Source organism: Vulpes vulpes, chromosome 12 (genome assembly GCF_048418805.1).
Source record: "Vulpes vulpes isolate BD-2025 chromosome 12, VulVul3, whole genome shotgun sequence".
In the NCBI taxonomy this organism is placed as follows: Eukaryota; Metazoa; Chordata; class Mammalia; order Carnivora; family Canidae; genus Vulpes; species Vulpes vulpes.
The window spans coordinates 116,877,324-116,891,134 of NC_132791.1; the positions used below are offsets into that span (position 1 = coordinate 116,877,324).

The 13,811-nt window shown below is 54.1% G+C and overlaps 1 protein-coding gene across 1 annotated transcript; it reads right to left on the reverse strand.

Moving 5' to 3' along the window:
- Nucleotides 1-230: 230 nt before the first annotated feature.
- IL10RA (interleukin 10 receptor subunit alpha) lies at nucleotides 231-12,641 on the reverse strand. The gene is made up of 7 exons (XM_072729667.1): nucleotides 12,421-12,641; nucleotides 10,213-10,333; nucleotides 9,450-9,634; nucleotides 8,389-8,558; nucleotides 7,627-7,774; nucleotides 6,160-6,281; nucleotides 231-2,903 (listed from the first exon to the last, which is right to left on the reverse strand). Exons 1-7 carry the CDS (start codon nucleotides 12,485-12,487, stop codon nucleotides 1,998-2,000), a joined length of 1,719 nt encoding a protein of 572 aa, XP_072585768.1. The 5' UTR covers nucleotides 12,488-12,641; the 3' UTR covers nucleotides 231-1,997.
- Between the last annotated feature and the right edge of the window lie 1,170 nt (nucleotides 12,642-13,811).

Sequence of the window (13,811 nt, forward strand, 5' to 3'; positions counted from 1 at the left end):
TGTCACACCTCTCCTTCCCAGCCTTTGGAGAGCGCCTCTCGCTGCAGTCCAGCCCCATCACATACTCCACGTTAGCGCGAGCACCCATACGCGAGCCTGTCGGCGATGCCAGCCCTGGTCTTCGTTACTGCTAAAGTGACATCACACAGCTTATTATCAACCTCAACGATCAACAACTTGAGTCCTCCACCAGCCACCGCATTGTCAGAAATCTGGTTTCACATGACTCCTGAAGTCCTGACAATTTATTGAAGATAAAAAGACATACGTCACTGACTTACAAAGAGCTTTGTATTCAAGGCACACGGGGATCCACTGCCTCGGCAGGGCCTCGCATCCCTGGGAACTGCACATGTCAGGTATGCTTTTCTACAGATCAAGAAGCCGAGCCGCTTCAGTTTACAGATGAGGAAACGCCAGAAACAGAGGGGTCAGAACTAGAACCTCCAGGTTCTTGAAATACCCAGAATTCTTGCACTGTACTATGCCACTGCTTCAATAAATAAGTGAACAAAATAAATAAATAAACCTTCCTGGGGAACCTTGAGAAATCTTCCCATGAGCCTGTTTCCAGAGGGAGTTCAATTATTAGACTAACACATAGGAGCCTCTTGGGAGAGTGTGGTGAGAGAGTAGGGGGCGGTTTCCCTGAGCTAGAGTGTCTCTTCTCAGAAAGCCCAGAAAAATGCAGGGCCGATAGGTGACCCTCAGGTGTGTGTTGTGGGGGCAGACCCCAGGCCTGTCATTCCCAGCTTCCTTGCCATGGACTGTAAACTGCCTTTCAAGATAGAATCCAAACTAAGTGGGGAGGCAGGACCCACACCTGTCCCCTTTCTGGGCCCAGAGTCTGGGAGTTGTCTTAGCTTGACACCACGGAGTTCTGTTAAATCTGCTCATCCTCAGCATGAGAACGAAGCTGGCTTTGTGCAGATAGGAGCTCCGCAGTCCACTTCCCCCACAGCCAGGGTCAAACTGGGCTGCAGACGTCACCCCTGATGCCAGCTGGGTTAACATCCGGGATGGAGGCCACTGAAGATTGAGTCATTATTCCACCCGTGTTATCAGAGGATAACAAGCCCCCTGAGAAGTGGCTGGCCCATGCTCACATAGCTGACTCCTAGATAGCAGGGATCTGAGCCCAGTGCCATGTCCTGGTGGTCTTCAGTGGGATTTTTAGCAGTAAACACAAGTATAGGTCCCAAAACCTACACTGGGGCGGGTGAGCTGGTGCCCAAGCTCAGAGACCACCTGAAGGGTAGACTTTTGACCAATACAGAGAACCATGTTTTCTTTGGTGCTGTCAGCAAGATGGTGGGGGCAACAGGGTGGAGGTAGTGAGTGGCTCAGCCACAGGGGCTACATCCCCCTCTGGCTCTGTAACAGTGGTTGGCAGACTGGCCGACCAGGGGAGATGCATCTTAAGATCTTCCATGACAAGCTCCCTGCCTGGGAGGACTGCCAGCTGGGAAGCTTCTCCAGGTGACCATCCCAGGCTGACCAGTTCGCACCATCCCAGAGATCAAATGTGGTCTCTGTTTTCTCCTTTGTCCTCCTAGGAGTGACCCCTGCAGGGAAACCCTCAAGCCCCAACCCTCCCAGCCCTCTATCCTGCTGGAGGCCCTGGCACTTGCCTGGTCGAAGGGGGAGGCCTGGGTCTGAACTGACTTCAGCTGGGGCCTCAGCACAATTCCAAAAAACCTTGTGATTCCCCTGAGCAGATAATCCATCAGAGTACAGGAAGAGCCCCACCCTGCCCTTCCTGGCTCTGCCAGAGACCTTGGAGCCCTCTTGGCACAACCAGCCAATGCCACTCATACACCCTGTGACAGTTTAGAAAGATTGTCTCTTTCTGCCCTGGGTACCTTGGCTGGCCCTGCTGGGCCTGGCTTGGGCAGGCTCCACTGGGCTTGCAGAAGAGTGCCCACACTGGCCTCATGCATCACTTCTGAACCCTGGGGCCCCTCGTGGCTGAAATCAAATCAGCCCCTCAGCTTGAGTCACTCGCTTGAGTGGAGGCTGGAGATCAGTGGCAGGGTGGTCAGGTTTGAGTCAAATTTGCCCAGGAGACCCCTGGGGCCTGCCACCCAGTCCAGAGGGGCAAGATCATGCGCCAAGCTCCAGTCAGATGCTCTGAGGTCACCACAGCTGGTCAAGCCCAGGAGTGACCATTCCTCCGTTGGCTGGTTCCACTGTCCAGTTGAGGTCCCTGAGGGAGTGACAGTCATTCCTGGGTCCTGTTTCAAATAGCCCTTGGCCAGGGCCGGTGGAGGCCAGCCTGCCTCCAGGCAGGTCCTGAACTTGGGGCTAAGGCTATCTGGAGAGAAGGACTCTTCCTCCAGGCAGTCTGTCTTGGCTGCTTTCTCCTCTGTGCATCTGGTCTGCTTCAGGTAGCCCCGGAAGGTGAGGTCTTCTTCCCCAGGTGCCTCAGGCCCAGGGGGATCAATGTGGCCCAAGGCAGAGCCACTCCGCTCATGCCCAGGCTGCCCCTCGGAGTTTGGGACTAGGCCAATACCACTGTCATCCTGGTCCCCTGGCTGTTCCCCACCCTGCTCCCAGCTTGGTCCAGTGCTGGGACTCAGGCTGGGCTCCTGCAAGCAGATCCCGCTGTCCGTGCTGTTGCTGCTGCCACCACTGCAGCTGCTCCCTGGCTCCAGGGATGGCTCCTTTCCCATGGTCCCCTCAGCCTGGGGGTGGGAGGCAGGGAGGAGGAACTGGGGCTCTTCATTCTGCAGTGATGGCTTGGCACTGCCGAAGCCACTGTCCGTGCTGCCATGCAGCTCCAAGTTCTTCAGCTCTGAGGACACTTTGGGGAAGGCCTCTTCGTCCAGGGGGTGGATAGTGTCCTGGGGCTCAGGGCAGGGAAGCTGGCTGATGAAGCTGAAGGGCTGGGGCTTCTTGAAGATCTGGAGAGGAGAAAGCAGAGTGAGGGATACATGCAGGAACCCCCTCTGATGGTAGAGGTGAGGCCCTGGGGGGCAGGAGGCGAGCTCAAGGAAGCTCTGCTCTAACTGAGGGGCTTTTTGTTTCATTTCAGAATCATCCTTTCCTCTTAAGGCAATTCTCAGTTTGGCTCAGGCCTGCATGCTCACAGCCCAGATGGAATGGCAGACAGAACGGGAGCCTGCGGGGAACGGAGAATGTTCTCAGCTCCATCAGCAGGGCTTTCCACACCTGAGAGTCAGCCAGACTTACCTAGATAGAGCTACAAGTGTGTTTCAAACTTTTTTGGACTGTGATCCAGAATAAGCACTGTGTTACATGGCAATCTATATAAATAGCCAGTAAACCGAAAGCAGTTTTACAAAATACTAATCATTACTACTCGTGTACCGTGATCTATACCACGACTCTATTCTGTTCTACTCCTGTTCTAGTCTATCCCACCCTGTCCCATCCCAGCCCAGCCATTATCCTGGCTTGTCCATTTCATTTTTTGAAAATGCTGGATGGGAGACACCAAATTAAGTTCTCTACTCCCTGAGCAGCTGCCATGTGGGGCAGGGGTACAAGCACAGACCTAGCAGCCAGGGAGGACCTGCTCCCCATGAACTGCCGGGAGTCCCAGGGACGGTGACCTAATCCCTTTCCTCCTTGCTGTTCTGTCTCAGCCACCCTGGGGTTCTTTGTGCTCTGGAATGCATCAGCTCAGTGCTCTCAGGGCCTTTGCACATGCTATGCCCTGTGGTGGAAACACTCTTGGCTCAGTGCTTTATATGGCTGTGTCGTCCTTATCATTCAGGCCTCAGCTCAGATGTTACTCCCCAGAGAGGACTTCCCGATCATCCTGGTTAAAGCACTGCTCTGACACTCACTGCATTACCCTGTTTACTTCCTCCTAGCACTTGGTTCCTGAAATTCTCTTTAAATTTATTTTCTGCCTCCCACCACGACCTGCTATATAGCCTCACTTACTCCCCACACCCAGCAGAATATAAGCTCCTTGAGGACAGTAACTGTCTAGTTTTGTTTGCCACTCAGTTCCTGGAGCTTAAACTGAGCTGGCACATGTGAGACACTCATAAGGTTTGTTGACTGACTTACTGACTCACTGTTGCACTTCTGCCTTCATTTCCTTTGTAAGTTTTGACTCTAATGCAATTTTTATGGGCTGAGTTCCTACTAACATCACACAGGTTGGTGATTAAGGATACCTGCTTCTAAGAGCCAGACTCCAATGGTTCAAATCCCACCTCTGCCTTTTATCAGCTATGCCCCCTTAGCTGAATTATTTGCCCTCTCGGTGCTTTAGTTCCTCACCGATAAAATAGAAATAATGACAGTATCTGCTTCTCATGTTATAGTTAATGCACAGCAAGTGCTTAGAACAGCGCCTGGTACACAGAAAGCACTTGGTAAATATTTGGCGCATTGAATTTTACTTTCCAATCTCTAAGGAGAAAACTGAACCTCGGAGAAGTAAAATGGCTTGCACCAAGTCACAGCAGCGAAGAACAAACCTGGGATTTGTACTCCACTGTCCTGACTTGATATCCCCATTTGTCCAAAGATCAGATCAAAACAACTCACGAGAGGGAGTAGGCAAATGAATGTGAAAGTGCTCCATGTGCTCTAAGTTACCCGTAAAGTTAGTAACAGGCACTGTCATTAGAGGAAGGCGACTGGGCTGCATTTGTCTTGAGGAAAATGTTCTCAAGGAGAGCTCTCTTTGGGGATCCAAATGGCACAAAGGAACAAAACCCCAGAGGCTGCTCCTCTCCTTTGGCATTTTGTACCTGGACCCATTTCCCTGGTTTGCATTAGAATGAGCAGATTCTACACGCTGGCCACCCCACCAGGCTGTATCAAGCCCCTCCGGACCAGGGGTCACAAGGATCTGCTTCTTCCCGGACGACATTTGGCATATGCTTAATAACTGTAGCCCGACTGCCACTTCATTGATCTCTTCCTAGACGCTCTTCCTGATGCCCAACTAGGAATCCCTGCTCCAGTTACCAGGACCACCCCTCCCAGACCTCTCTGCTCTCTAGTTATCCATCCCTGAGGGCAGCGCCCATGCGCACTCATCTCTCAGCCACCCCATCCCGGCTCCAGGCCCTGCATGTAGAATCGGCTCAAAGCACTTGTGAAACGGGCTGACATATACATATTTGTGGAACTGACTCTCCCCAGAGTGCAGAAAAGGGATGATGAGTTACGTACTTCAGTTAGACATAAGGAAGAACTTTTTAATCCCATAAGGCTGTAGGGGCTGGCAGTCCCCAGTCTCCTCGTCATACCGCTCTACCCAGGGCCCCGGAGCTAGGAACACAGTCCTTTGGTGCCTGGACCAAGACCTTAATTAGGCCAGGCAGTCCCTTCTCTCCCCACCTCCCCTCTTCCTAGAGTGCTAACTCAAAATACATCCAGGAGGTTTTTGTCTGTCTCCTTATTTTTCCTAGAAATACTGGGGCCTTTCCTGGGGCCCCTGCTTCCCTGATGGAGCCTGTGCTTCCCATCGCAGTGATGGCAGCTGTGGGGATGTGGCTGCAACCTGTGGAGCGGCCTGAAGCCCTGGCGGGACAGGCGGAAGTTTGGGAATGCTGGGGGCTGGCTTAGCTAGCACAAGGCTCCCTGCAGCAAGAGGAAATACTCTGGGAGGGGGGCAGAGACCCTGGCCACCTCCACCACCCATCCTCCATCCTCCCCGCAGTAATGCCAGCTTGGCAGCCCTAGGCTGGGGCTTCCAGCTTTCTATTCTTCCTCTTCCGGAGCACGGAGCACTGGTCATCACCAGCTGGTAGGGGTGGGAAGGGCTGGGCTTGTCCTGACTTCCTGGCTCTCGGGCTGGTGCATGTAACAATCGCCCCATGCCTCATGGAGGATAATAAGCACCTTGTAAACTGAGGATAATAAGCAGCCCCCCACCCAGAGGTACTAATGCAGAGGGGCTGGCCCAGGGTCTTTTATTAGTAAATAGGGACAAAATGACACATGGAGAATTAAGACTACTCAGTATGTGTCTTATCAGGGCCCCAGGAAGGGAATGTTCTCAGCACTTGGCTTTGCATCTAAGCTCCCCCTCTGTCCTCATGGTCCTTGGTGAAAGTACCTCATAATGTCAGGGCTGAGGGAAGGGACTGCCTGGGAGGGAGCCCCCTGTGTCCTGGCATCCTGGTACGGCTGGGAAGGGTGGGGCGGTAGCCTCCCCATGAGACTTACCAGGACAGGGGGCAGCTTCCTCCGGTGCCACACGTACAGATGGAGGGCCAGGCAGTAGGCCAGGGCTCCACACAGCAGCAGGACGAAGGTGAAGAAGATGCTGAGGTTGGTCACGGTGAAATCTGTAGGCCAAGAGAGATGTGTTTGTGGCGTGGCACCTGGGGGAGGTGGAGGGGCGGCTCCTGGCAGCCAGAGTCAGTGGCCCATGGGACCCGCCAGGCTTCCTCTGGGCCATAAGGCCCAGTGGTCCTTAGAAATCCCGGCCTGACCTTCCAACCCCTGTCCTGCAGGGATCCCCTCACTAGACACAGGGACTCTGCTTCCAGCTCTGCACACAATTCGCACCACAGCCTGAGGAACAGCAGGGCAGGATGATACAGCAGGTAAGACTGGAGGCTGTGGGGGCAGCCAGACCTGGGCTTAAATCCCAGCTCCACCGAGTACTAGCTGTGAGGGTGTGGATGAATTACTCAACCTCTCTGAGCCTCAGTTTCCCCAGCTATAAAATGGGAAAAATAATAGTGCCTCCCACGTGATTGCGAAGTACACAGCACTGATCATGTAGCAGGTCCTTATGTTATCTGCTCCTTATAACCTCAGGAGGTGGATGCTATTATCATCCTTCTACGGATTAGGATCCTGGGGTCCAGAGAGTAAGTGGTAAAGCTGAGATCTGATGCCAGACCTGCACACAAAACTATTTCTTCTACCAGTGAGTGAATGCTGAAAAAGCCCTTAAGGCCGCCTGACACAGGGGGGGGTGCTTTACCTGTGCTTAAATGAGAGTGAGGCTAAATGACCATGAGCTTCAGAGTGCCCTTCATGAACTGAGATGGACCGTAGAAATGTAGGGAGTCACTGTGGTCTTTGCTGGACCTTGCCCACACTGGACTGGCATGACCAGTTGGGCGCTGGACAAGTCATGCCTGGAACTGCTGTTTACAGCTTCCTCTGAGCACCCCCTATCTCCCCAGCCAGACTGGGAGATCCTCGTGGACAGGACCATGGCCTTCACATCCCAGGTCCTCTCTCTTCCCTCCCCTCCCTGGCACCTGTGGAGAGCCTGGCCTTAGCAGCTGTGACAGGGTCAGCTGGGTTCTGATAGGGAGGCAGGATAAGGAGAAGACCCTCCATGTCCAGCTTTAAGAAAGAACAAGGAGGAATTTAACAAACAGGAACTACCACAGCTGACAGCGTGGGGCTGGGATGGGGGGTGGGTTCTTGTTCTCACAGCTGTGTTCAAGTGGAACACCGGTAGGATCAAGGGACCTGGCTCTGCCACCATGCCCTAGAAAGCTGTTTATACCCACAGAGCCTCAGTTCCCGTGTCTCTAAAATGGAGACAATGGGAGCTTTTTCATATGGCTGTGCGGGGGAGTGCCCAGGGCATTGGCAGCCCTCAACCAATGCTTTGCAGATTGTGTGAGACCCTCGCCCCCCAGGCAGCAGCCCTGACCGCAGACTCACACTGATAAGTGAGCACGATGCACTCCTCCTTCGACCATATCCCATTGTTCATTCGAGAGCTCACAGATGGCTTCACCTTGACACAGAAATTTCCCAGTTTTCCAGGGGGTGAGAGGCTAAAGTTTTCATGTTTTACTGTTTTTGTAAACTGAAACAACAAAAACAACAGAGCAATAAACAAAATGCCCTTGATTCACGGACCATGGAAGCTGAGAGCGGGGGAGCCATCGGAGATGTTTCTCTAACATAACAAACCCGGTATTATCAATACAGATCAAGATCTCTCTGTGATTAACATGACTTATTTCATACTAAAAGAGGAAAGGAACATTTCTATAGATGTGAGGACCTTTCTAGAAGGGGCTGGAATCAAATGGTGGGAAGAGGATGGGTCTGGCAGATTCTAGATCTCCCACTTATGGGGATGTCCGTGGGCAACTACGTGGCCTCTTGGAGCCTCATTTCCCCATTGATAAAATGGAATAAAATATCTACCTGCAAGGGGATCCAGAATAATAGCTATGAAGTATCTTGTATGGTGCCTGACACTAGTAGGCAGTGTCTTCCTGTCACCTGGCAGGAGCATTGCTTTGAAGGTGGAGGTCATCTCAATTTCCTCCCCTGCCCCATGCCTTCCCCCCCATTCAGCCAGCCAAGTTCTCCAGGGGATGCACAAAAGGTGCCCAAGCGACAGGGAGGCCCACGGAGCCTGCTGCATTCCTTACTAATACACTTGTCCTGTGGCCCTGGGGAAGCACATACCGTGTAGTTCCCTGGCACCTTGCGAATCTCAATCTTATACTCGCGGAAGTGCTGGAAGATGCTTTCGTAAGTGTCTCCTGTAGGGGCTATCCTGGGCCTGGGGGGCTGGATCTTCCCGAGGATGATGCCGTTCTCCACCTCCAGCTTCACGCTGCCAACCGTCAGATTCACTGAGTAGGGAGGCAAAATCATGAGGCCTGCAGGCTGGGGAAAGCCTGGGTGCCCCACCCATGTCCAGCCTCTGTAGAGTCAAGCTTACCCACCCTAAAACCTGGGCCACCTGTTTCCAACCTAGCCACACATAAGGACTTCCCGGGGAGTACCTGACAAATACACATACCCCAGTCCACTCAAGACGCAGTGAATCTGAATTTTTAAAGCTGGTGCCTGGATACACTTATTTTAAACACAGTCCCCAGGTAATGTTTCTGTAACCAGCTGAGCCCTGGCCTGTGGACAGGCATTTGGGAGCCAATGACTTCAAAGACCATTGGTTCTGACTCTGAACTTTGCAGAGCAGGCTCATCACATGTCGAGCATGGTCAATTCCAATTTGTGGAATAGAAAAATCCCATCAGGTTTGGAGTTTACCCCTTTCACTTCCCTCTGCCAAGACAGACCCCCAACCTTTCTTGAGCAGCACTGCCTCACTTCAAAGCCTCACACCCTCATCACTGGGAGTTTGGCCCTTGGGGGCCGAGGACTGGATCCAGTTCTGCCTACTGTTTGCAGCCCTATGCTGAGTGCTTATGGATTCACTTCCTCTTCTAGAAGCCTACAAGTACACAGGTCTGGCCCTTCTCATCCAGCTGCTCTGACTCACCCCAAGACTCCTCTTCTATAGGATAAACAACTCCAGTTCCCTTTTAAATCTTGAATAATTTGGCTATTTTCATCTAAGTCTTCTCAAAAGTCCTTACTAGTTGTTTGGACAACTAGCTCCTCGGCCAGGAAGCCCAGCTGGATGGCGAGCTACGGACACAGAGTCACATTCTAGACTAGAGTTCCTGGCAGGAAGGGACCCCCCAAAACCATCTTGTAGGCCCAGGGCAAGAAAGCACCTTCATCCATGGAGAAGCGGGTGTTGGTCAATGTCCAGTTGGAGGACTGGTTTCCATCTACTGCGCGGACTTTGGCTCGGTAGCCATTATTGTGGTACAGGTCCAGGGTCACCATAGTGAGATCACAGAACAGCACCTGAGTCTGGTTACAGCTGGGGATGCGCTTCCAGGGTTCTAACCCATACCTGGGGAGATATCAGGATAGGCATCGGTAGAGGAACTTGTGTTCAAACTTACCTCCATTAAGAGGAAAGCAAGGGGCTGATGGAGAGGGCACCCATGACACCACAGCCTGTAGGTATCTTCTCTGGTCCTGGGCATCTAACTGCAAGAGGATCTCTTTTGGTTCTGGGACCATGTACCAATTTCTCTTAAATTGCAATATCTAACAGATCTCCAACTCCTCCAAGAAGACTTGCTACCTACTGCAATACAGCCTGACTTTTTTCTCCAATCACATTTGCACTCCGTTACGGCTTCCTTGTTTTCCAATTATATTATGGACACATTTCCTGTTTTTCCAGTAAGATGGAAAAGCCTTGAGGGTAAAGGCAATACCTTGGCTTTCTCATCACAGAACTCCCTGCACACTGCTCAACACATAAGGGACTCAATCCGTACTTGTCAACCGATGGATATATGCCACGGTCTTCCCGGGGTACTCCAATAACAAGACAGATATGTCCTCCCGTGCCAAGGAAGGGGATGGGTCTGCCCCTCCCACACCTACCATCCCCCTTTCTCCATCCTCCCTTTTCCATACCTCAGAAGCTCTACTTCATAGTAGGTGCTGTTGGATGGTTTCGGGATGGGAGTCCAGTGGAGGATGTGGGAGAAAAATTCTGCTTCGAACCACACAGATGAAGGGCTGGGCAGTTCTGTCCCTGGGGAGAAGAGTGTCAATATCAAAGCTCGCAGAGCCCATCCCCAGGGATGACAATGACCATGGCAAGGGTGGCAATCATCCTAGCAGCTTCCATTTATTAAGAAATTTACTCTGGGCCCTCTGCCAAGTACTTTACATATGTTGTTTCACTTAATTCTCTCAACCAGCTCTAGAGGGTAGGCATTTGCCACCCCAATTTTACTAGAGAAGAAACGGAGGCTCCAAAAAGTTGAGTGACTTGCCCAAGGCCAATGGAGCTAGGAAGGGGCAGGTGAATTCACACGTCTGATTCCAGAACTAGTGTGGTACCCTTAGCGCTATCCTGTGCTGTCTGTGATCAGAAGCAGAAGTGGTGGCCGAGAAGAGCCAAGCTGAGTCTGATGTATCTCCAGAAAGAAGGCACAGGCTGAGCGCTAAGGTATATCTGTCTGCAATGAGCTCTCATCTCAGGTGCTCGAGTCCCTGGCTCTCCCCAATCCCTGTCCCTGTTCCAGCCTCGGCCCAAGGCCTGCCCCCAGCCCCAGCCCTGGTTCCAGTCCAAGGCCTGGAATTCTTGGGGGGTATACAGGGAGCCTGCTTGCTGGCAGCTGCCTGTTTCCCTTCACAGGTCTCCTGGGCAACCCCAAGCCCAGTGCCTGTCCATTTCCCCCAAGTCTAGAATGACTTTAGGCTGGGTGAGGACAGACAGAATGAAGCAGGTCTGGTTCTAGACTGTACTGACAACATCTCCACACAGAGCCAGCCCACTTAGCTCCACGGTGAGATATTAAATACCACTGCCCAACTCCATCTCCGGCCCCCCCACGCCATTCACCATGGGACACTCCAACTTCTAGAGCCTCAAACTAACACTTTGCCAGTGTGACGGGCAAACGACTGAACCTCACTGAACCTCTCATTCGTTAGAATGTAATACGTATGCCCACTCTAAGAGTCTTGCCAATCAAGTGCAATGAGGTAGGTCAAGGTCAATAGCCAGTTGGTTCCTCTTTTCTCCTCCTCCATCCCTTAATGTCTCTCCATCTGCCAGCCACTCGAAGGGGCTTCCTTTGTTCTGTAACTTCTCACCATCTCTCTAGTAATGCTTCCTCTAGAATTGTCGTTTGCACTTAGAAAGTATATCTCCGCTGTCCCTTGCTTTCTTTCTTACGATATCTTTGATCCCCAGGGCTGTGTTTCGATTTCAAAATGTTAGATGGAAAGTGAGAAATGCAGCGGGTCTTTGTGGTATTGGGGCTGCATGTCCCCGACTTGGCTCTCCATCATGTGAACGGCAGACTTTGTATTTTGGCGGAGACTGCCGTTTCAGTCCGTGCTCTCCCTGGCTCCACACTCGGGCTTCCACCTCCCTGCCCTTTCATCCTCTCTCCAGGCTTTACTCCTCTACCTTGCAGCAGCTTCCCAGGGTGGCTGGCTGGGTTAGAAGGCTGAGCTGTGGGGTAGGAGGGAGAGCGAGACAGGTGGCAGTGGGAGTACATTAGGAGCTAAAGAAGGAGCAGGGATGATCAGATGGAGCGACAGGTGATAGTAGTGGGCAAGACTGGGATGAGGGGTGGGGGGGAGCGGGAGGGGGAGGACGGCAGGGGGAAGCATTAAGTGGAGGGCTAAGGGAAGGTGGAGCCAGGTGAGGGATCAAGCAAGGCCTTATTCCCCGGAGGGGAAAGCATTCGTACCAGTTGAACTAGAGCAACAGCAAAAAAGGCCAGGACTCCTAGTTTCTGAATCGCCCGAAAGTGTATGGAAGACAGACTGGGGAGTGGGTGTCCGTCCACCACCACCCCGCCCCGTCAACTTCGTGCTCTCCCACACCCGCAGTGGGGAGCTGAGAGCCGGGCTTGCGGGAACCTCGGAGCTCCCGAGAGAGCGGAGACGACGAACCCCCCGCCCCGCCCCGTCCCCCCGGGGGGACACCCGGACGGGCCTCCAGGAACGCAGGACTTGAACGGAGGGGCTGGGGGTGGCCGGCGGGTGCGGACGTAGCCCCGCCGGGCGGGCGCGGGGGACGCGGGGGGCGCGGAGGGAGCGGGGGTGGGGCGCGGAGGGAGCGGGGTCCGCGGGGGGGTCCGCGGGGTCCGCGATCCTTACCGTGCGCCCCCGGGCCCGGGCACAGGCAGAGGAGCGCCGCCAGCGACACGAGCAGGCGCGGCAGCATCCTGGGCGCGCCGCATCCTTCGGGGGCCGGAGCCGGAGCCGGAGCGAGAGCCGGTCCGCGCGCCTCCAGACGCCGCCCCGCGGCTCTGCCTCTGCGAGCCGGGACCCGCCGGCGGTGCCGCCCGCGCCCCGAGGGCTGACGTCAGAGGGAAGGGGCGGGGCCCCGGGAAGCCCCGCCCCCGAGGCCGCGCGTCGGGTTGCGGGTGTGGGGTCCGCCCCCGCGGGAGAGGAGGAGGCGGCGGGGGTTGCGCGGGCGCCGGGCTGTCCCGGGGCGGGGGCGGGGCTCGGGCCAACTTCCCCTCCAGGCCTCCAGGGGCCCCCCCTGGATCGCGCAGCCGGGATGGGGCGGGTGGGGGCGGTGGTGCGGAAGGGGGGGTGAGGGTGTCAGAGCTGATCGCGCCGGTCGAATAGGGTCGGGCTGGGAGCGGTGGCCGGGGCCCGCCTCTTGCCCCGGGGATGGGGAAGGCGATGGTCCCAGGCGCTCAGGGAGCGTGGCGGGGGCACCTGCCTGCCTGACCGGTGGTGCCTTGATGCGGAGCTCTGAGCCGAACCAGCGGTAAAACAGGCAGCCCCCTGCCCGACTTCGTGGTTTTGGAGGGGTGCCCAGAACCTCCCTTAGCTCCTTTTGCTTTCCCCTCGCCTGCCTGAACTCTCACGTTTAGAGCTCCCCCCCCCGCCCCCCCCCCCGGTCCCCTGCGGGGTGCTAGCATTCTTAGAGACCTGGGTAGCACACCGTGGGTTACTCATGCTTCGCTATTACTTGACTCATCTGAGATTTCACTCCAGGTGCGCGGAAGGTGTGAGGGGAGAAGGTGTGAGAGGAGACAAACTTTGTCCGCCGCACTTTCGTTGCGTTGTGACACCTGCTTCAAAATATGTGCAAGTATTGAGGAGGGGGCCCCATCGGGGTCCGAGGGTCTACTTAAGAACTAGGAAGACCTCACTTCTTGAAATGATTAGTGAAGGTCAGGGATGCTCCAGCTCTGTGGATAGTGGAGAGTGGTATATGCAGGCCAACAAGACACAGGACCCAGTCTCTGGAGCCACCCTAAGGTGACAGCTCTTGTTGCCACACTCTCAGATTGGCTATGGGAAAGAGTTCCAGGGTTTTTAGTGTTTGAATGTTTCCTGCACTCTCTGTTGCTCAAGTGAAAGATGAAGAGTGTGACCAGTTGCTCAGAAGTATCCAGGCATGACCCCAGGGGTGTGGCTGCCTTTTGAAATGACTTTTCAGTTCCCACTGACCTTTCAAAGGAGGAGGACATTGTGCAGTTACTTGTTGAACTTGCCTTTACTCTTTACTTTCTTTTTGTTGTTGAGTTAAT